The 23,963-nt window shown below is 44.1% G+C and overlaps 1 protein-coding gene across 1 annotated transcript in view; it reads right to left on the bottom strand.

Moving 5' to 3' along the window:
- Window positions 1–23,963, bottom strand: part of unc5da (unc-5 netrin receptor Da) — a 326,135-nt gene that overhangs the window by 47,188 nt on the left and 254,984 nt on the right. Inside the window, exons 5-9 of the mRNA XM_017717166.2 lie at window positions 20,364–20,544; window positions 12,579–12,746; window positions 9,315–9,479; window positions 7,130–7,165; window positions 2,033–2,221 (exon numbers count right to left, since the gene is read on the bottom strand). Coding sequence (XP_017572655.1) covers window positions 2,033–2,221; window positions 7,130–7,165; window positions 9,315–9,479; window positions 12,579–12,746; window positions 20,364–20,544 — 739 coding nt within the window. The remainder of the gene's footprint in view (window positions 1–2,032; window positions 2,222–7,129; window positions 7,166–9,314; window positions 9,480–12,578; window positions 12,747–20,363; window positions 20,545–23,963) is intronic.

The raw sequence follows: 23,963 nt of genomic DNA, 5'->3' as shown, positions 1-23,963 counted from the left end.
GAAAGATGGGAAGGAAAAAGATGTAAGGAAAAGAAGTGGAAGCAAGGAACTGCGAAAGAAAATAAAAGAAGGAAGGAAAGAAGAAAGGGGAAAGAACAGAAGAAAGGAAGAAAAGCAGAGGGAAGAAAAAGTAAAAAAGGACGGAAGACAAGAAGAGAAAGAGAGAGAATGAAAGAACGAGAAAGAAATGATAGAATAAAAGAAAAAGAAAGAAAAGAAGGAAACTTTATATGAAAACACAGTCCTCGGTCTGGAAACTCTGCAATGTGATGAAAATCCAACTGTTCTGCCATCATTCGCTTTTCCATGACTGCACTGAGACGCAAACATCCTAATTGTCAGGCCGAGCTAAAGGTCCTGGCCCTCAACACCTACGGTCACTAAGACGGTCCTGGAGCCAGTCAACACAGCCCTCAGCTCCTGTCATCTCTGCTGACCGCTGCATCATCACAAATAGGTCAACAACACTACAGCTCTGCTCATATTGTCACTGAGACATGGTCAAAAACGCTCTCAGAGCAGCTGACAAGTTTATTTATTTCCCTGAACGCTGACCTTTATATATGTGGGAAGACCTGCCGATGTCAACGTTTATGGATTTGAAATGGCAGTGTAGTTTAGTGGTCAGAAAAAAGGTACGGGGGGCAAGCCAGGCCCCCCCAGATTAGAGAAAAAATTCTGATTCAAACGAAAATATTACAAACCTCATTTCCAAAAAAGTTGGGACAGAAAAAAAGAAAGCAGTGGTCAGTGAATACTGTTTGATTAGTTTTTCGATTGAAACATTTTAAAAACAGGAGCCTGTTTAACTTTTTTGCTACATCACCTTTCCTTCAAACAGCACTTCAGTCATTTGGAGGCTGAGGACATCATCTGATCCAGTTTTGGTCCAGCCATTCTTCTGTTGCTCAAGACCTCAGCTGCACAACTGAATCTTTATTATTGTATTTTGCCTTTCAAAACGTGCTAAATTTCCAATAGTAGATAGTTCTGGACTGCAGGCAGGTCAGCCTACCACCCGCACTCTCTGATTATGCAGCCACTGTGTTGCAACGCATGCAGAATGTTTCTTGATGATGCTGAAATAAGCATGTGCGCCCTTGAAAAAGACGGAGTCTAGAAGGCAGCATATGTTGCTCCAAAATGCGCTTTGAGAAACTTTCACAGATGTGCAGGTAACTCACTAACCCCCCCCCACCCCACCTCCATGCCCCCCAAAAATGCTGGATTTTCAACTTTATGCTGGTATCAATCTGGATGGTCTTTCCTTCTTTGGCCCGGGGGAACACAACATCTATTGTTCCCATAAAAAATCTGAATCGGAAACATCAGACCACAATACATGTTTTCACTGAGCGTTAGTCCATTTTAGACAAGCCCAGAGAAGTTGCCAGTGTTTCTGGGTGTTTCAGTGTTTCAGTTTCAGTGTTTTCTGGCCATCTAAAGGGTCAAAGGTAATAGGCAATCAGCTGTGGTTTTGCCCTTTATGCTTTCTCCAAATGCCCTGAATCTTCTGATTATATTAACAGATCTATAAAGAGTAAAATACTTAAAAGTCTTTGCCATGGCCTGTTGAGGAATGCTGTTCTTAAAATCCTGGACAATGTGCTAGTGCATTTTTTGCCAAAGTCTTGACCCATCTTTGCTCGGGACTACGCCTTTCCTGGATGCTCCTTTTATACCCCAGCAAGACTGCCTCACTTGTTTAATTTTTTTTTCATAATATTCCTAGCTTTAAATTGATCCTGTCCCAACTTTTTTGCAACCTGTTGCAGAGATCAAATTCAGAATGAGCAAAAAATGATGAAAAACAGTTGATGCATGACCCACCACCAAAAAATACCCAGCCAAGAGCCCCTCCATGGTCACAATCTCAGCATGAAGGGCCGGACGATGGCTAAGACAAACTATGCACAGTCAGTACAACTGTACACCAGAAAGAAGGAGGGGGTTCTAATGAAATGGATGCTGAATGGATTGTGTAAATTGGGTTTTTTCCTGTTTTGATAACCAAATAAACGGGAGTTCTTACCCTGTCTGGTGCTCTTAAAGCTGAATGACTGGAATCCTCCGGTCAGGGCAGAAGAGTCAATGACGTCCACACCATACTCACTCTGGCTCCGCCTGTACAGCATTACTGCAATGACCAGCAGCACCACAGTGACCACACCTGCTGCTAAGCCGGCATACAGGGCAATGTCATTGTTGCCCTCCACCTCAGCTATAGAGAGTTAGAGAGAGAGAGAGAGAGAGAGAGAGAGAGAGAGGGAGAAAGTGGTCTAGGGGTCGAGCCATATAGCTTCACATACTTGAGCAAAGAGCAGCATCAAAACTACAAAGAAACAGCCAGTTTCTTTATGAGACAAGGATGGAGCTTAACATAGAGAGTTTCACAGAAATTGCAATAATTATGTACTTTATGACACTTTATGACGCCTTATAACTAATGAAAATAGATGAAAGTATCCTGAAAATTCCAGCTACAGGTTAATTTCATGTTCAGCCCAAACACTGAGTACAAGTTATTTGTTAAAAAAGGGAAAATTTAATATCAAAATTATAAAATGAACTATAATGTTACATTTTTCTGTATTTATTGCCTTTATTACAGTGTCCATTCTTCTCAGGAGACTCACTTTCAGTTTCCCAAGTAAATCTGCAGACACACCTCCAAAGCTCAGTCTTAGAAGCCGGTTAGATTTTCTGAAGTAATCAAGCACATTCAGTGGTGCTGAGGTCTGGACTCTGGGGAGGTCAGTCCATCAGCTTCTTTGTTTGATGTGTCTGTCTCCTTTTCTCAGTGAGGTTCTTCTTGATCAGCTACACATCCTTTCAGACCCACAGCACTGAGCCTTCTTCTCACAGTGGAAGGATGGAGAGAAACACCTGTGGATGTTTTCAGATCTGAAGCCGCTTGACTTTCTCCTCTCTCTCAGAGATGAAAGCTTTAAGAGCTGTTTATCTGATGGGGGACTGTTTTGGTGTCGACCAGGTCTTCCAGGTGGTTGCTAGGAGTCCCATTGTCTCTTTAGCTTTAAATCATTCTTTTAACTCCCGTTCTGTCACCTTCCTTAATCCAATATCTAATCTCCTGAGGAATTCCTCCTGAACCTGGTCTCTATTTTCTCTTCTGAAATAATGAGCAACGGCCACCACAGCCCCGGCTGCCAGCGCACAAACACAGATGGCTATCTTGCTCTGGTATGCTGTGTGCATTAGGCATCATCTTCACAGGCAACACTGTGTTAGCTCATCAGCGATGATCACACACATTCGTACCCAGAGCAGACAGTGCGAAACTGTTTCTGAACACTAAGTGGGACGGCGTGGGGAGAGCGCTACAGCTCGCGGCTATGAAGAGCATGCAGGAAATGAAAATACCGGCCAAAAAACACGCAGAGCCACATAAGCCGCTAACGGCGCAGGTTAATTGGGAGCTCGGAAAAGTCTGGCAGGATAATGAATCTTCCATTTGTCCCCACACACGTTCTTTTCCTCGCTGTCAGACGCTCCTTGTTTATCCCACCTCTCCTCTCAGACTGTTAGCAGATTGCGCTACAGTGTGGTGTGAGATAAATTCGACTGCATGGAATGTTCATTCAAATGGCTGTACTGTGATTAGCATAGAGATTACAGTTAAACCAATTACCAACAGTCTGACGCAATTTTTACATGCTGGCGCGGTTTTTTCCAACGGTTTCCAGTGGGACTGATGCATTTTGCTTGCTGTTTTTGAGCACCAAGTGCCTTGTGTTTAACTTGAAGCAGTCAAGTAGCCTAGCATGACTGTTTTTCTTTTTTTCCTGTGCTGATGAATAACGTTGGCTTTCAGTGATGGCTGTGATGGGATTATCGGTCACAGGATCGAAATCATAACAAAAAGTAACACATTTTTTAGCCTGTTTTTGCCAGCAGCACCATGTTTGCTAGTTACCAGCAGTATTTAAAAGTACAGTGTTTGAGATTTAGGGGCGATTTATTAGCAGAAAATGCATGTATACTATACAAAACCAAGTTTTCATTACTGTATAATCACCTGTAGCTACAAATTCATTGTGTTTTTGTTTTGCTTAAAATAAGCCCTGCAATCTACATAAGGAGCAGGTCCTCTTCCCACTAAGGTTGTTAAGTTGCACCACCGTTTTTCTACAGTAGCCAAGTACAGCCAAACTAAACACTGGCTCTAGAAGGTGCCACATTTCACACATTGCAACACCAGCGTGAATTTGCTGGCATGAACCCAACCCCTGGGCACCAACGATGGCTGTGAGAGCTGGCAGGAAGGCAGGGTCCGAACTCCAAGCTCCGCAAAGACAGTGGGGAGAGGCACCGCCTCTGGTTCTGTGGTGAGGCTACTTGAATTTGCCTCACATTTGATCCCAGTGAATGAGTTGGAGAGCAGGAACAGTGACAGAGGCAGAGCAATAAGCTCATTCCCTCTCAGCTCAGGTGCTTATGCTGCCCTTAGAGCCAACTTAATTAAAAGAGAACAAAAGCTTGTTAAATTTAAATGGTCTTGCTGTGGGACCAGAGATGGTGCCCAGGAGACGGGGCTCGGGACTCACTCTCTGACCTCTGATCTCTGCTGTCTGTGAGGGGTTTTGTCTGGGCTCAGAGTTCGGAATCCGCCATCCTGATGGCTCTCACGGCCATCATCGAGGCCCAGGGGATGGCCGCATGCCACACACTGGTTGGAAAGTAGTAAGCAGGAGAATCAGTTGCTGCTGATAACCATTTTGTGTTGTGAGCAGTTGTGACGACCCAAATTATGACAAATGAAAGATCAAAAAACATGCAAGGGTGAATCCTCATTGTCAAAGAAGTGAAAACATGAAGAAGAAAACAAACTTGAGACAGACGACAGCAGAAAACCTGACAGTCACCGTAGATTCTACCACTTCCTTGGAATGGAAGGGTTAAAGGAGGGAGATTCAGTTGGTTGCAATCTGCTACGTAACTGCTAGATGCCACTCATCGAAACTATAGCTTGCTAGTAGCTAATTTACAGCTACAGTTCTCCTGTTGCTTAGCTATGGGGAGACGTGCAGCCCAAACCAGCCTTAGAAAAGGTCAACATAACAGTATGGTGCACCTCGCATCTTTTATGCCTTCAGCGAAGTGTGACCCCCTACTCAACCGACCGGGGAACAAAATGAAAAATGTTACCTTCACTACATCTGTTGTAAACATCCTCATTTGCATCCTATAGTGGTTCTGCAGTCTCTGGGGCAATGACCACCAACCCTATTCCCGGAGATCTACCTTCCTGCAGGTTTCACCTCAAGTTCAAATCTAACACACCTCATTTAGTAAACTGAAGTCTGCTGAAAGCAGTAATTAGATGATTCAGGTGGGGTTGATTAGGAAGCTAAAATCTGCAGGAAGGTAGATCTCCAGGTGCAGGGTTGATGACCACTGCTCTACAGTGTGATTTTCCAGTTTAAAGGCTCTTTCTAATGGTTTCTTGAAGGTTGGAAGAACTGCTCAAAAACTACAACTGAGGCTCTTAGAAATGTCCTGTTAACTTGTTAATAAGAAAAAAGCCAGATAGCTAACATTACTGCTAGGACGGCAAATATCATGAAAACAACACATTAAATGCTAGTTTTAGGCCTCCTTCAAAAAGACAAATAGAACCACTATAAAACAGTGTTTTGGTAATCATACCAAAATTAAACAGCCCTCCCTTAACCCAAATGTAATGGATCAGCTAAGACAAGTTTGTATCATCCAGAGAAGAATGGGTTCTTTTCAAGACTCGCTCCCTCTCAGTGATTCTTCCCTATGCTTTCTGGGAGTTTTTCATTTTGAAACCTGGTTTCTCACAGTTGTTCTTCCTCATGATCTTAAAGTTCTTCTTTTGAGTCTTGGTTCCTCTTAGTCATTGTTTCTCACATTTTAGGTAGTTTTCCCTTTTGAGTCTTGGTTCCTTTCAGTGGTTCTTCTTCATGCCTTAAGGAGTTCCTCCTTTTGAGTCTTGGTTCCTCTCAGAGGTTCTTCCTCACACTTGAGGAAATTCCTCCTTTTGAGTATTGATTTCACCGAGTGGTTATTTGTCATGCTTTTAGTGAGTTATTCCTTTAGATTCTTGGTCCTACTCAGTGGTTCTTCCTCATGCTTTTTGGGAGTTTCTAGGTTTGAGACCTCGTTTCTCACAGTAGTTTTTTCTAAAGGTTTTAAGGAGGTTCTTCTTTTGCACCTTACTTTCTCTCAGAGGTTCTTTCTACATACTCTTAGTTTCTCTTTTTGAATATCGATTCCTCCCAATGGTTCTTTCACATGCTCTTTGGGAATTTTTCATTTTGAGCCCGGTGCCATTTTACAGAAACTTCCTATCTTTCCGACCCTTTTGAAAAAAGGCCAAGGTAAGAGTTTTCATAAATTCCTATTGGAGAAGCTAATCTTATCTTAATCTTCTTAATGTGGGAATCTTATTCTGTCTTACAGCATCTTATCTCAAGTTAGGAAATCTTAACCTACTTCACAGAAGTCGACAAAAGGTCAAACAAAACTGAAGTGCAATAAACTTGAAGTTAAGGTTACTGTGAAAGTGCCCCCTACTGTTTAGTAGAGCATCGCCACTCCTCAGTTTCAGTTTCCAAAACACTTTAGGTGAGCATTTTTCCTTAAAGTTAGGACAGAATTTAGGTAATTTCATCTAGCTATGGTGTTTCTGTAATAGTGTTTTCTTATCTGGAGTTAATGGATAAGATTATGAACTTAAAGTCTTAAATTCAGTTATAACTGAAGTCGTCATGGACACTAAACAGATAAGATTTTAGAGTTTCTGTAACAAGGGCCCAGGCTCCTTATAGTAGTTTCTCCTTATGGTCTTAACGAGGTTCTCTATTTGAGCCTTGGCTCATTACAGGCTGCAACCACATTTTTGTCTGCTTTGAGACACTGACTTTTGTAGTAAGTGCTACACAAATAAAAAAAGAATTGAACTGAATTTACAGCAACATCCAAAGCGATAATCTTGTGACCGTAGCCTTCTGAGTGAAGCATGGCAATGACTTTCCATATAAATCTCTCAATAATGTCTCCTGGCCAAACAGCTTACAACTCTCTACAACAGGATAAGAGATGAGAGAAGAGATGGAAAAAATAGAGAGTAGTGGCATCTCACCTGGAGGAACCTTCATATCATGCAGGAGCTTTTTATCTGCAAAGATAAAGACATACACAAATATGCTATGTATCACATCAAGGGAATGCAATGATTCTGATGCAACATGAAGCACTGCAAACTGCAGATGATGCTATGATGAACTGATCAAAGATATCAGCTGAATTTCATCATTGATCATTGAGTTGATGGACTGTGGAGAAAACAGGCTTTGACTTTCATTGCATTCTGGGATATGCAAAACTGTTGGCTCCAGTCTACAACGTGACACTTCTTCTGATATTCACCTATCGTTATAATTCTTCATAATGCCACACTGCAAAGGGACACTAAAACACATCTAATTCAATTCAGCTAATGTACTTTATGTACCATGCAGACTGTCTTTTCATATGAGGATGTGCAACTGTTTCTGTGCACTATGTGGAGGCAAGAGGTCTTTGAAGTGGAAATCAACATAAAGCTCTTCTTAGCAGTAAATTATGTAGCACTATGACCCCGACAAGCCAATTCTAGCCCTGTGACTTGCACCTTTTACCCCTTGGCACCTCTTGCAAACCTTGACCCTTACTGGCAACCAATAACACCCTCTGGTCCTCTCTAGTGCCTTCTGGATCTTCTGCCCTGTTGAATCCCCTCAGGCTCCTTAGGCCCATTGGTACCCTCTGATCCCTTTCTCGCCCTAGCCACCAGCTCTATTAGAATCCTCTGCGTCCCTCTAGCCTTCACTAGACACCACTCGCTTCCTTTGGAACCCTCTGTCCTCCACTAATTCCCTCTGACCATTACTAGCAACAACTAGCTCTTCCTGGACCCTCTATTCACCTGTAATCCTATCTGAACTACCACTCTGGCTTTACAGCCACTCTGGCTCCTTTTGATTCTTAATAGCTTCAATTAGCTTCCACTAGTCTCTTTGGCACCCCTGGGACTCAACCGGTAGACACCACTAGCTTCCTGTAGACCCTCTTCCCATTTTAATCCCCTCTGACCATTACTAGCAACCACAAGCTCCTTCTGAACACTTCTAATCCCATCTGATGTTTACTAACCATTACTATGTCCATCTGGACTCTCTAGCAACCCTCTTGCCCTTAATATCCACCACTAGTGTCCTCTGGATCCTCTGACCCTTGTTAGCCATCTTAAACTCCCTTTGGTCCCTCTGGCACCCTCTGGCCCCTTCAAGCCCTTCCCTCTGGACACTCTGGACCTGTGGTGAGCAAGCCAGACAGGTAGTACAAGAGACATTCTCTGCCTCTTACACTGAATGCAAAGATGGCCAGTCTTGGACAAAGCTAGTGTATCTGCCAGCACAGAAGACTGTTTTGTTAAGTGCATGTCAGCTTTTGATGAGGACCTACCTCTTCAGATTAACACATACAGTTCAGGTGGCTAGGATGTTACCTTCAGAATTGCATATAGTGACAAGGAGTAGCAGCGATGTGAATGATGAAGGTGGTGATGGCTGTCAAAGTAGCTGATATTAGTGATGATTAGTGGTTGGTTGGTGTAGTGGTTGACACCTTTGCCTTCTACGCTGTAGACTGGGGTTCAATCCCCCACCAGGGCAAGCACCCTACACTATACCAATAGGGTCCTTGGGCAAGACTCCTAACACCACCTTGGCCTACCTGTGTAAAATGTTCAAATTGTAAGTCGCTCTGGATAAGAGCATCAGCAAGATGCCCTAAATGATGAAGTCCTACAGGACTTTCATTTAACTCTGAACATGGACATGTTTTTGGATGTGTAAGCCACCGTTCTGAGCCATATATCCATTCACACAGTCTGGGATGACAATGATGGTGATGAAGAAAACAATGACGATAAAAGATAATAATGGTGATGAAGTTTCTAGTGATTTTGCCTACCTAGAAATTAAGGTGATGATGTGGAGATGTGATATCAAGGTAATGATGGCAGTCTTGATAGCTTAATCAGAGCCTACTGATGAAATTTCTGATGGAGTTCCACAGGGCCCAGCACTATGTTCACTTTAATTTTAGCACTGAAGACATGCTTCTGGGTATTTGAGCCTCATTTTTGAGCCAAATCTTCAAGGTTAAGAAGAAAATGACAATGGAAAAGGATGATGATGATTATAATGATGATGTTGAGGGTGATGATGTTGAAGCTAATCATGATCCTGCTGCTGATGACGAAGATTATAAAGGTCACTCACCCTGAGTACAGAGATCTCCGGTGCAGTTGTCGGTCTCCAGCGCTGCCCCATCACACAGTCTGCCCCCGTGCTTGGGCTCAGGGTCTGTACACTCTCTGCCGCGTTGCTTCTCACACTCCGCACTGCACACTGACCACTCTGACCAGTTAGCCCAGCCGCCGTCCACTGTGCACACAAATCCAGGCCTTCATTAAAAATACACCACAAAACACTACCTTTCGGATCAGTTCTCTAAGCAATCCCATTATCCCGTCCCCCTATCAGAATAATCCCTGTATCTGATCCAAACTTCTCGGAACTTTCTTTTGTCCCAAAGCTTACAGACTGGCAGCTCATTTCCCAGTTTCTCCCTCAGGGTCCAGCTGATAAATCTGATGCTTTTTCCTCTCCACCTCTGAAACCCAAAGACAATTTACTTTTGCCTCCCTCAATCAACCACTCCCCCACCCTCCTCGCTCGGGACACCACTTCGGCTTCCTCCGTGGCTAATCTAAATGCAAATGCAGGACAAATGCGGGGTGAGTGCTGGACTGGGGAACAAGATTCTGAATGGGACAATGTATCCATGTGTATAATATCCACTGCACATTTTGAAAAGTCTAATGAATGAACCCCTAATCCATTTCATAAGTCATTACTGTCACTCAAGCATGTATCTATCTATAAATCAATACCATTGATTATGGCTGCAATGACTGATCAGTCGTTCGACAACACTGATTATGGAAATAGGTTGACATGTCAGCTTTTCATAAAGCTAATTCATCTTTCTTTTGTGGGTGAATTTGTGATGTCCACTAGGCGTTGCACAGACTAGATGCCTTGTCAACTTTACTACTTGGTGATGATGCTTTAAGCCTGATGTTGACTAGTCGCTGATCATGGGATAATGACACTAACAACATGGACACCTCAGCAAAGACAACAGGTGAGAAACCTGGACATTTCGGGGTCCGTATCTCAGGTTTCCTGGATTGTGATCCAGGGCTCGTTGGAGACCAGAGGGAGGTCACATCTCGCTCTACTAACTTGTGGAGTACTTTGTGGCTTCATTCTAACATTTCTCTGCCCACAGTGCTTCAAAGCTCAGATGTTAAACGTTATCTCTGATTTCCCAAAGACAACGATAAAAAGTCATGTGCTGTTGGAGAGAGCCTAATCCTGTGACGTTTGAAGTTGATCATTCTTATATTTGCTGAGTTTTGCTCGAAGTTTCTCTGGATCTCTGGCTCTCCACTGCGGGAGAGCGCCTCCGCAAGAATGCCCAGGGTGAACCTACATCGGATATAAACTTGAGATTCCAGGGCCCGTATCTCTGGTTCTCTGAAGGGTAACAATGCGATCCAGGCCTTGTTGGAAAAGACACATCAAGCTCTACTGACCTCTGGAGTTTGGTTTCATCAAGGATTTTTAAGGTCAAATTTTTGAACCCACTTGTTGCAAAACGCAATCCTTTCTCCTGTGGTTTTATTCATGACTTCATGAATCAATATTGACTCAGCTTTCACCACATAACTGTCGACTATACAGCTGTAATAGCTGTAACGGTCATATCTATTCAATGTGTTAATATTCATATCATAGGTATAAATGACAAAATACATTCTATGTTAAATAGGATCATCAATTTGACTACATTCAGGAAATGTCAAGGGGTGCAACAACACATTATATACTTTATATATTTATATATAAAAAGTTATTTGCCACGGTTGAAAATGTATAAAAAACAGTCTTTGTACTTGGACTTTTGGCCTAGAACTCAAGTTATGCACTTTTTTCAAGTGAAAAAATATCATTTTAATAATGGCACATTGTCCATGGTTTTCCTGGGGTCACACCACCTGCAGTCTAACCATAACAGAAAAATTAAAACGGTTTTCAATATTCGTGAAGGGCTACTGACTTTGGCAATGCACCATGAAGGTCAGTAGAGGTCTTTTTAAAACTGCAAAACACTGTCCACTTTTTCATAAAAGCATTTCAGAAAAAATGTCCTTTGTTGTTGGTTGTACCCCATGACATTTGAAGAAATCAGAACTTACAGGCCAAAGTTTTTAAATGATTGGAACATTTTGAAAGCTTTTGAACAAAATCAGGCCAAAGTATTTTGTTTAGGATGTCATTTGAGTGAAATAATATTTTAACAGTTTATTCAATCTGCATATATACAGGTTGACAGATGAGGTCAGGCAGGAGGCTCCATGGACCATGATGTTTGCAGATGACATTGTAATCTGTGGTGAGAGTAGAGAGCAGGTGGAAGGGAATCTGGAGAGGTGGAGGTTTGCACTGGAGAGGAGAGGAATGAAGGTCAGTAGAGACAAGACAGAATACATGTGTATGAATGAGAGGGAGGCAGGTGGAAAGGTAAAGATGCAAAGAGTAGAGGTCGTAAAGGTGGATGACTTCAAATATCTTGGGTCAACCATCCAGAGCAATGGACAGTGTAGAAAAGAGGTGAAGAAGAGGGTGCAGGCAGGATGGAGTGGGTGGAGACGGGTGTCAGGGCTGATGTGTGACAGAAGGATAGCAGCAAGAGTGAAAGGGAAGGTTTACAAGACAGTAGTGCGTCCTGCTATGATGTTTGGTTTGGAGACTGTGGCTCTGTCTAAAAGACAGGAGGCTGAGCTGGAGGGGGCGGAGATGAAGATGCTGAGATTTTCGTTGGGAGTGACAAAGATTAGAAACGAGCAGATCAGAGGGACAGTGAAGGTGGAGCAGTTTGGAGATAAAGCCATAGAGGCCAGGTTGAGAGGGTTTGGACATGTGTTGAGGAGGAATAGTGGATATATTGGGCAAAGAATGTTGGAGATGAAGCTGCCGGGTAGAAGGAGAAGAGGTAGACCTCAGAGAAGGTTTATGGATGTAGTGAAGGTGGACATGGAGATGGTTGGTGTGAAAGTAGAGGAGGCAATGGATAGGGCAAGATGGAGGCAGATGATCCGCTGTGGCGACCCCTAAAGGAAGCAGCCGAAAGAAGAAGAAGAAGATGAAGATGATTCAATCTGCATATATAGGTGGACGGTCGCACCACCTGACACTTCCATGCCTTAACATATTGTACTGTGTTCACACAAAGCAGGTCCCGTAGAATAGTATGACACGTCATGTATTTATTTAATTATCATTAAAAATGTTATGTGTAACAAAGTGATGTGTAGTTACAGGATCATGTTGCCTTACGCACAAGTCACTGCACACCCCCCTCCCCAACACCCCCTGCCCAAACACTCTCAAACAGAGGTAAATGCTGTAGTGTACCTGGGCAGGGGGAGCTGCAGGTGCTTTTCTGGACAGACATGCCATCGCAGAAGGCCCCCCCATTCAGTGGGGCAGGGTTGGTGCAGGTGCGTGAACGTCTCTGAACGCCCCTCCCACAGCGGACACTACAGTCTGACCAGTCCGTCCATGATGACCACCCGCCATTCACTGAGGAGAGAGAAAGACAGGGTTATAATAGTTTTAGTTTCAAGCGCTGATGATAGTTTTCATGGTATTTTGTTGTGTTTTATTCTCTGGAAAGTGAAACTTTTCGTTTAGTTTTAGCGGAGTTTAAGTTTTAGGATTAGTTCTGAGTTTTGTGATGAACACTGTGGCAGCAGGTATTTGATAAGAGCAGAAACAAACGAGCAGAACAGTGAACTGAACTCGACTCCAGCTTTCCTTAAAGCTTAAACACGCTCATTAACACACTGACAGAAAAATGAGTTTTATTCAGTGATTTTGTTTGGAATTAGTTTTGCTTTTGACAGTTTGGATTTATTTGAAAACTTCTTTTTTTTTTAAGTTAACAAGCACATTTTTTCACTGCTAGGTTTCATTTTAGTTAATTATAATAAAACTAGAGAGAGAGAGAGAGAGAGAGATAGAGAGAGGGGGGGTAGAAAGAATGGAGGGAGAGAAAAAGGAGAGAAAGAGACAGAGAGAAAGAAAGAAAGAGAACAGAAACAGAGAGGGGAGAGATAGAGAGGACAGAAAGACAAGAGACAGACAGAGAGAGGGATAAAGACAGAGAGAGATAAAGACAGAGCAATATATATATATATATATATATATATATATATATATATATATATAAAGAGAGAGAGAGATAAAGAGAGAGAGAGATAAAGATAGAGAAAGGGATAAAGACAGATAGATAGAGATAAAGACAGAGAGAGAGAAAGACAGAGAGAGAGAGAGATAAAGACAGAGAGAGATAAAGACAGAGAGAGAGAAAGATAGAGAGAGATAAAGACAGAGAGATAAAGACAGAGAGAGAAAGAGAGAGAGAGATAAAGATAGAGAGATATAAAGATAGAGATAAAGAGAGAGATAAAGAGAGAGAGAGATAAAGATAGAGAGATATAAAGATAGAGATAAAGAGAGAGATAAAGAGAGAGAGAGATAAAGATAGAGAGATATAAAGATAGAGATAAAGAGAGAGATAAAGAGAGAGAGAGATAAAGATAGAGAGATATATATGTATATATAGAAAGAGAGATGGAGATAAATGGATGATTTAGATCCTGATGGTACTTCAGGGACAGGAAGCAGCAGCAGTAAAGCTCCGCTAACGACTCCTGCTGCTCTTCAAACCAACGATGACTAGCCGATCAGCTAATTGGTCCACAGAGGACTGGAGGGCCACACTACAGGCTAACCGCGTGCTTCACACCTCACAATCACACTTCTAACAACACACTCACACACACTTCCACACACTTTCTGAAGTCTTACCAAAGAAAGTGAACAGGGGGTCAGTTATTCTTTGGGGAATGACAGTGGCGTCTGATCCACTCGCATCAGCACAAACTAACAGGCCACCACCATGTCAGAGTCACTGCTGAGAACGACGCACCACCAAAACAATACCTGCTCTGTGGGGGTCAAGGGGGGTCCTGACCATTGAAAAACATGGTAATAAAGTCAGAGAAACTACAGTCTGTAACTGTAGAACTACAGAGTGCACTTATATGGTCAGTGGAGTTGCTCAAATGGACAATGAGTGTAGAAACAATGAAGTGACCAGTCGGTGTTTGTGTTACTACATCGTCTGGTATGACTTTACAATAAGACTATGAATTTATTAATGGTTGAACATTAATTCATTAACATTTACGGCATTTGGCTGACGCTCTTATCCAGAGCGACTTACAATTTGATCATTTTACACAGGGAGGCCAAGGCGGTGTTAGAAGTATATAGGAGGTATAGTGTAGGGAGCTTAACCAGGTGGGGATTGAACCCCAGTCTACAGCGTAGAAGGCAGAGGTGTTACCCACTACGTGGGCAGCCCTATCCTCAGCGCCCAGGGAGCAGTTGGGGGTTAGGTGTCTTGCTCACGGACACCTCAGTCATGTGCTGTCGGCTCCGGGGATCAAACCGGCAACCTTCCGGTCACGAGACTTCCGGTTCCCTAACCTCCAGCCCATGACTGCCCCCATTCATTAATTGTTTTTGTTCAAACTGCGGGGCTGGCGACTTATGTTCTTAACTAGAACGCCTAGGGAGCTAGCAAACGAGCTAACAGCCAAAACAGCTCCATCAGTAATATCACAGGCTTCAATTAAAGCAGTTGTGCTCTGATTAACTGTAAAACGCCAGAATAAAAGTAGGAAAATGTTGAATGTCTTACAGGCTTCAAATGTCTGTGTTTCGGTCAGGAGTCACGTCAAACCCAGGCTGAATCCCAAACGGCGCCGTACTCCCTAAATAGTGTTCTACCTATGAAAGTTTCGAAAATCTGGCCTCTACAGCCAAACTGTGCATCATTTATCGAGTCTGGACGTGCCGAAGTCCGAGATCACCGTTTCTTAGCTGTGTTTTGCTCTGTTGGGCTGCAGGATCCAGTAGGAGTTTTATTACTCTGCTTCACGTCGTGCCTAATAACCTCGCTTTCCCGTGACAAAGTCGCAGTAACACACGGCCTCTCATGGCTTAATACTTAACCTTCCTGACGTGTTCGGGTCAAATCTGACCGATTTACAACTTAAAACACTCATAAATATTGTGTTTTACATCTGAACGCCTCAAGGCCTCATGATGTCCTCCACACTGTGCACTCGAACATATAAAAGTGATGATCACCTCTTTCATTGGATTTTGAGTGTTTAATCAATCAGTCGTTACACCCGTGGGGTTCCCGGTCAAAAGTGACCGCCATAGGAAATGAATGGGTATCCAGACTATATTCATCCATCAGACAGAGAACATCCTCATACACACCCCCCCAACTCACTCATCCTCATACACACCCCCAACTCACTCGCTCATCCTCATACACACCCCCCAACTCACTCGCTCATCCTCATACACACCCCCCCAACTCACTCGCTCATCATCATACACACCCCCCCAACTCACTCACTCATCCTCATACACCCCCCCAACTCACTCACTCATCCTCATACACCCCCCCAACTCACTCACTCATCCTCATACACCCCCCTAACTCACTCACTCATCCTCATACACACCCCCCCAACTCACTCACTCATCCTCATACACCCCCCCAACTCACTCACTCATCCTCATACACACCCCCCCAACTCACTCACTCATCCTCATACACACCCCCCAACTCACTCACTCATCCTCATACACACCCCCCAACTCACTCACTCATCCTCATACACACCCCCCCAACTCACTCACTCATCCTCATACACACCTCCCAACTTACTCACTCATCCTCACACACACCCCCCCAACTCACTCACTCATACACACCCCCCCAACTCACTCACTCATCCTCATACGCACACCCCCAACTCACTCACTCATCCTCATACACACCCCCCCAACTCACTCACTCATCCTCATACACACCCCCTCAACTCACTCACTCATCCTCATACACACCCCCAACTCACTCACTCATCCTCATACACACCCCCCCAACTCACTCGCTCATCCTCATACACACCCCCCCAACTCACTCGCTCATCCTCATACACAGCCCCCAACTCACTCACTCATCCTCATACACACCCCCCAACTCACTCACTCATCCTCATACACACCCCCCAACTCACTCACTCATCCTCATACACACCCCCCTAACCCACTCACTCATCCTCATACACACCCCCCCCAACTCACTCACTCATCCTCATACACACCCCCCTAACCCACTCACTCATCCTCATACACACCCCCCCCCAACTCACTCACTCATCCTCATACACACCCCCCCAACTCACTCACTCATCCTCATACACAGCCCCCAACTCACTCACTCATCCTCATACACACCCCCCCAACTCACTCACTCATCCTCATACACACCCCCCCAACTCACTCACTCATCCTCATACACACCCCCCTAACCCACTCACTCATCCTCATACACACCCCCCCAACTCACTCACTCATCCTCATACACCCCCCCAACTCACTCACTCATCCTCATACACACCCCCCCAACTCACTCACTCATCCTCATACACCCCCCCAACTCACTCACTCATCCTCATACACACCCCCCTAACTCACTCACTCATCCTCATACACACCCCCCTAACTCACTCACTCATCCTCATACACACCCCCCCAACCCACTCACTCATCCTCATACACACCCCCCCAACTCACTCACTCATCCTCATACACCCCCCCAACTCACTCACTCATCCTCATACACACCCCCCCAACTCACTCACTCATCCTCATACACACCCCCCAACTCACTCACTCATCCTCACACACACCCCCCAACTCACTCGCTCATCCTCATACACACCCCCCAACTCACTCGCTCATCCTCATACACACCCCCCAACTCACTCACTCATCCTCATACACACCCCCCCAACTCACTCACTCATCCTCATACACACCCCCCAACTCACTCACTCATCCTCATACACACCCCCCAACTCACTCACTCATCCTCATACACACCCCCCCCAACTCACTCACTCATCCTCATACACACCCCCCCAACTCACTCATCCTCACACACACCTCCCAACTCACTCACTCATCCTCATACACACCCCCCAACTCACTCACTCATCCTCACACACACCTCCCAACTCACTCACTCATCCTCATACACACCCCCCAACTCACTCACTCATCCTCATACACACCCCCCAACTCACTCACTCATCCTCATACACACACCCCCAACTCACTCACTCATCCTCATACACACCCCCCCAACTCACTCACTCATCTTCATACACCCCGACAACTCACTCACTCATCCTCATACACACCCCCCTAACTCACTCACTCATCCTCATACACACCCCCCCCAACTCACTCACTCATCCTCATACACAGCCCCCAACTCACTCACTCATCCTCATACACACCCCCCCAACTCACTCACTCATCCTCATACACACCCCCCCCAACTCACTCACTCATCCTCATACACACCCCCCTAACCCACTCACTCATCCTCATACACACCCCCCCAACTCACTCACTCATCCTCATACACACCCCCAACTCACTCACTCATCCTCATACACACCCCCCAACTCACTCACTCATCCTCATACACACCCCCCCAACTCACTCACTCATCCTCATACACCCCCCCCTAACTCACTCACTCATCCTCATACACACCCCCCTAACTCACTCACTCATCCTCATACACACCCCCCCAACCCACTCACTCATCCTCATACACACCCCCCCAACTCACTCACTCATCCTCATACACCCCCCCAACTCACTCACTCATCCTCATACACACCCCCCCAACTCACTCACTCATCCTCATACACACCCCCCAACTCACTCACTCATCCTCACACACACCCCCCAACTCACTCACTCATCCTCATACACACCCCCCAACTCACTCACTCATCCTCATACACACCCCCCAACTCACTCACTCATCCTCATACACCCCCCCAACTCACTCACTCATCCTCATACACACCCCCCCAACTCACTCACTCATCCTCATACACACCCCCCAACTCACTCACTCATCCTCACACACACCCCCCAACTCACTCACTCATCCTCATACACACCTCCCAACTCACTCACTCATCCTCATACACACCCCCAACTCACTCACTCATCCTCATACACACCCCCCAACTCACTCACTCATCCTCATACACACCCCCAACTCACTCACTCATCCTCATACACACCCCCCAACTCACTCACTCTATTTGTATTTACACTGCAGTTATTTTATGTCTAATTCTATAAATTCAGGTTAAACACTTTTGACCTTGTTCACAGCTAAAGGATGTTGAATAAAAATATGGGGGTGAAAAATGGTTTTTGTGCTAATTTAAGAGCAGTTAAAACAGACCGGTCAATTTTGACCGGGAACACTAAAGTAAGGGGTGGGAGGTGAAGAGGACAGGAGGGTTAATCAGTTACATAAAGTCACATAAAGCAACTTCACTAACTAGCCAACAATATGTTGTGGTTGCCCTTTATACATGTGTTATTACTGCTTATTAATGATCCTACCACCTTATTAATAATTATTAATCATCTCCTTTTAAAATATTCACCAACCTTTTCTAAGCGTAGACTTGTGGTAAAGTGGCACCTTGTTAATATTTTTAAGTTAAGCAGTAAAACTAAAGGCCTTCTATGAGTGGGTGTGTCCAAACTTTTGATTGCCTTTCAAAAACAACCCACCCACATCTGCGTTGCCGTGATTTGTGCCTGTGAAAAAGTATAAAAAGGTGCGTTCTGTAGGGCAGCCATGCCAGCCTCTGGGCACCATGGTGACTGTCGTTGACGAGTTTTGACAGCTCATGTCAAAGTCCTTCGCTAAGTTCAATCAAGCTTACGGCGCCACGCTTGCTTTAGCTGCCGACATCTGTTCCGCACTGTTTCAGGAACGCAGCACGAGCATGCGTGGGTGTATTTAGCTCTTTGTGGGGACCATGTCCCCCCAGGGTGATGAAAACATGAACATTTAGTGGATGTGGGGACCTAAGCTGCAGCCATTGTCAGGAAAAGTAAAAGAGAGCAAACTTGGTATTTCAGTTGACAAAGTTTAGGTCAGGGTCGGGTCAGCTGGGGCGCAGCAGGAGACCCTGGACATGCACCACAAGTACACCAATACATGCGGCAGTGTGAGCGTGTGTGTGTGTGTGTGTGTTACTTAACCATCTCAACATTGTAGCAAAACACCGTAAGGCTGTCACAATTAGCCTAATGGGGCTTGAAGTCTGTAAAGCACAGCCACGCAGGGGGCAACAGAATCGTTAACTCGTTAGAAACACTGCCAAAATAACCAATCAAAACTGTGCTGACAGACCCAGAGACCAGATATGGGTCTGCGAATGATGAAGCTTCGCCATTCCCCATTACACCTTTCATGATAAACCATTAGGTGTTTGAAAAACGAGGGAGCCGTGTCATGCAGCATGGCAGCCATGATGATTTATAAGCAGTGTTTTTTTTCTCCTTCATGTGACAGTTTCTGAAGGGCAGCACAGGTCAGTGGATAGACGAGTGCTGGGAAGTAGCATTTCGAGCAGCTTTTCAAACAGACTCATCTCCACAAGGACAAATCTTTGAATGGCACCAGAAAGCTTAAAAGGTATCATGACAAACTCTAAGAAAGAGACTGACAAGGTGACCCCTAACTGGAAGCAACAAACTGAAAAAGAACTCTGTGAACATGAGAAGTGGTTGTCTAGTTGTAGTAAGTCACGGCATCCACACTTTCCTCTCTATCCATATTAGCAGAAATTTTCCACCCAATGGCCACTACCTTGTACTACCTCTATCTGGCCACTTTATTAGAAACACCCACCTTGTACTTCCACTCACTGGCCACTTTAATAGAAACACCTACCTTGTACTTCCACTCTCTGGCCACTTTATTAGAAACACCCACCTTGAACTTCCACTCACTGACTACTTTATTAGAAACATCAAACCTAAACTTCACGCTCACCGGCCACTTTGTGAGCCCCACCTACCTTACAAATGAACTATATGTGCGTAATTATAGACTGCAGTCCATCTGTTTGTACTTGCTTTACTACTGCTTGACATTTAAGTGACTGAAATGTGACAGAAAACATTCACAGATACAAAAGTATTAAATCTCACCAAATACAATGACAGTTGCTGGGGCACTGCGTCTTCTAGCGACGATGTTGCTGGCCAGACAGGTGTAGTTGCCCGAGTCTGAGAGACGAGCTTCACTGATGATCAGGTTGTGGTCTGCTCGAGTGTCAATGTTAACATCGTCAAGTGTGCTGATGGGCTCATCATTCTTAAGCCACTCCACCTGCAGAAGAACGGGAAGGAAAATGCTGCAGTCAAGGACCAAACCAGGAATATCTACACCTGGCAGAGAACTTCTGTACCAAATACATCTCTCCTCAAACAAAACCTTTGAAAAGACTACTTGGATTAAATCTTGGAGATCTATCAACATATAGTTCAGAGATCTCCACATCTGGATCTTGTATCCAATTTCCAGTCCAGTTTTTTTGTAATCTCTGGTTTGTCCAACACTACATGGCCAATCATTCAACACTAATTAACCTTTAACTATCGCCCCATTTGAGTCTGAAATAGCATACCCAAAAATAAAGGAGTACTATTCTCACATACTTTGGGCTACACAAACGATCTTGGTCTCATTTGAAATGTAATACTCTAAAGTTTTTCCCCAACCATCAAAATAATGGTATGAATTACTGACACAGAGTTACAGAGGCTGGAATGGTGGAATTTATTTCCACATGACTCTAAACTGATCTCTGACTCTTACTGTTATCAGACCACATGTTTTGTATTTTGGTGTCTCTGTGTAGAACACTGAGGCTTTGAAGTTAAGGACCCCCAGATTTGCTAATGTTTGCTCATTCGGTGATGACCTAGAAAAAGTTAACTACCAATGAAGTACTTGGTTTGAGACACAAGGTAAGATGCCATCTAGCAATAGATTGGATATTGTGGAGATACCAGTGAATTGCTGTGGCTGAAGTTCCAAATAGTGATACCCAACACTGTTAGAAATAAATGTTCCCTCAAAAGTACAACGGTGGTTTTAAGGTGCAATTGTGAACTTTAGATATGTTTTTCCCAGTGAAAATGTACATATTTGTACTTTTCATAACCACATGTTTTAAAACAGAACAATAAAATAAAAAGCCTGGAGACAAGTTGGGGTATGTGGAGTCAATACAACTTAGACCAAAGGTACTGAAATGTCTCCTTAAGGGGCATCACCCTAGTGACAAGTTTGTACCCTTTTTCTGAGAGTGTAGAGCAGAGGTTTCAATCCTAGTCTTGAGGACCTCCTGCCCAGCTCATCAATGAATAATCAAACTTTTCAGGAGCTGGATCCAGAGAATGCCTGAAACTGTGCAGAGGGGAGGGTCTTCAGGAATAGGATTGTTAACCACTGCCTTACCTGAACTATAAATCTTTGGAAGAGCTCATTTTAGATTTTTTGGCCTGATGGGGAAACTGAGAGGAAACAAGAATCATGAGGTGAAACTTCCTAGGAACACGAGGAAGGAACATATAGAGGATCCAAGATCTAAGAAAGAGGACACATCTTCTGAGCTGTAGCATTTAGGATACAAGTACAGCAAGTTGAGGATAAGGGATTGCCAGCTGAAGAGAGAAAGAGATTGTGTTAAAATGTTACTTATGAGCTCTAATTAGTCACAAAACCAGCAGGAAAATGAGTCAGTCAACAGTCAGCAAGGCTTGACAACTAGCAATACCACAGTCAGAACCAGAAATTAGCATTCCATGAGAATCTCTCCAAGGAGCATGAGGAAGATATACAGGAGCCACGATTTCAGATAATAGAGATGTTTCTTTCCTACTCCATCACTTCAGGTCAGGTCGGAGTTTGTGGTAGAGAGGCAAAGTGATTTATCTGGGGCTGAGGTATGGGCGTCTCAACCCATTTGGGACTGGTTCGGGATCATCGCCGACGCAATGCCCCTCCATCCGCACGGCTGGACCGGTTAGATTACAATCGCTGGACAGCCGGGGCCGGAGGTCCTGAGAGAGTTCAGCAGGGGAACGTCAGGGACAGGGTTGATTTATGTCTGTGTGTTTGAGAATTAAAAACACAGCATGGCTCTGGGGAGGAACTGCGTGTATGTGTGTGCGTTTGTGTCCTTGCCCTGTGTAAGAAAACACCACAGCTGCAAACAATAAGATTGCCTTTCTCTCTCTCTCCCCCTCTCTCTCTGAAGAATAATGGATTTCAGAGGATCGATATATCAGCCGTCAGCTGCTGAGCGGATAAATGTTTTTCGCTCCCTGTTTGATGGCCGGAGAGAACTCTTTCATCACAAGCTTTTAATTTCACTCTTTTCTCTGTTCCACTCCGCAGCTCCTTGAGAGCCACTGGTCCACCCTCCCTGTCTATGTGTGGGTCATCTCTGTTTGACTCTCTGCCTTAGATCTACCTCCTCAACCTTATTTTATTTAAACTATGTTGTTGCCGAACTCTCTTTTATTACAAATCCAAGCACTGAAACCTGTTTACCTTTCTTTTATTATGGGTTCAAGCTATTGTTATTGTTCAGTTATTGTTGAGTTTTATTATTTTTCTTCATCCTGACAGCTTCCATAGTCTTGTAAGGCCAGACAGGATCTCATAATGAGAATATCTTTCAAAATCCACCCAAACAAGGGTACGCCACATCTAAAACCTGCCACCCAATTCCTCTTGTCTGTGCTCTTTTAACATCTGTACAATCAATAACACAAGCAAGCCAAGCTAGCGAGTGAAGTGCTATTGTTGGACAACTTTCTTTCTTCAAAATCAATATTTCAGAAACATTCAATTTAGTTTTGTTGGTTGTGTCTGGCCCCGCGACCCTGACAGAGAAGCGGCTTAGAAAATGGATGGATGGATGGTTTTGTCTGAAGAGAGTAAATCAGGTATCTGATATCCTTTAAAATAAAGGTGTAGTCTGATTTAACAGAACCATTTTCCCTTGCAAGAGGTAATGTTTCTTCTTTTTACCACATACAATGTGCACTCCACACTCAACCAAGTTTTCAACTTACATTATAACCCTGGGCCAGCAACAGGTTTGCCATCCCTCTGATAATGTTGATCATTGCACCATCACTTCCAACTTTGAACTCCTTTTTTACTTCAGGGTTGCTTTAGAAAGTTTGATACCATCTCACTCAGATACCAAGTCTATCTTCCCAACATTTCTTATGGTAGTCTTCTGCCTGGGTACAGGTTCCAAAAAACACCTGTAGGACACACAGACTTGCAACTTGGTGGACAAGTATTATGTCCTATCTGCTACTCATAAACAAGTCTTAGTCATTCAATGGGGCAATTTCTGAATAGTGAGATGTGGAACTAAGAAGTGACTAATTTTGATATTCCAGGATCTAGAGTTCACAGACATAGAACAGACATTCAGTTAACTGCAAGGTTGTCTAAAATTAGTATAGGGGTGCAGGCGTACTTTATGACTTAAAAATAGCCGAGGAAAATGGGTCAGTTTTCATGTTGGACAAAGTATTGGAACCTGCCTCTTCAGATGACCTATTGAGCTAACACAATAGCTAACTGGAACAATGTTGGATGCTCAATGAATGCAGTACCAACAGGTTAGTTTGCCAGGGCTATTTGCTATTTTTTCTGGCCTTAGCTAACATCAGCTAACCACATCCACACCATAGTTGGCCACGCATACTCTGGCTGTT

The sequence above is a fragment of the Pygocentrus nattereri genome, chromosome 16, assembly GCF_015220715.1.
Source record: "Pygocentrus nattereri isolate fPygNat1 chromosome 16, fPygNat1.pri, whole genome shotgun sequence".
Taxonomy (NCBI): domain Eukaryota; kingdom Metazoa; phylum Chordata; class Actinopteri; order Characiformes; family Serrasalmidae; genus Pygocentrus; species Pygocentrus nattereri.
The sequence above is the reverse complement of the archived record's forward strand: the minus strand, read 5'-3'. Positions and strand labels throughout refer to the sequence as shown.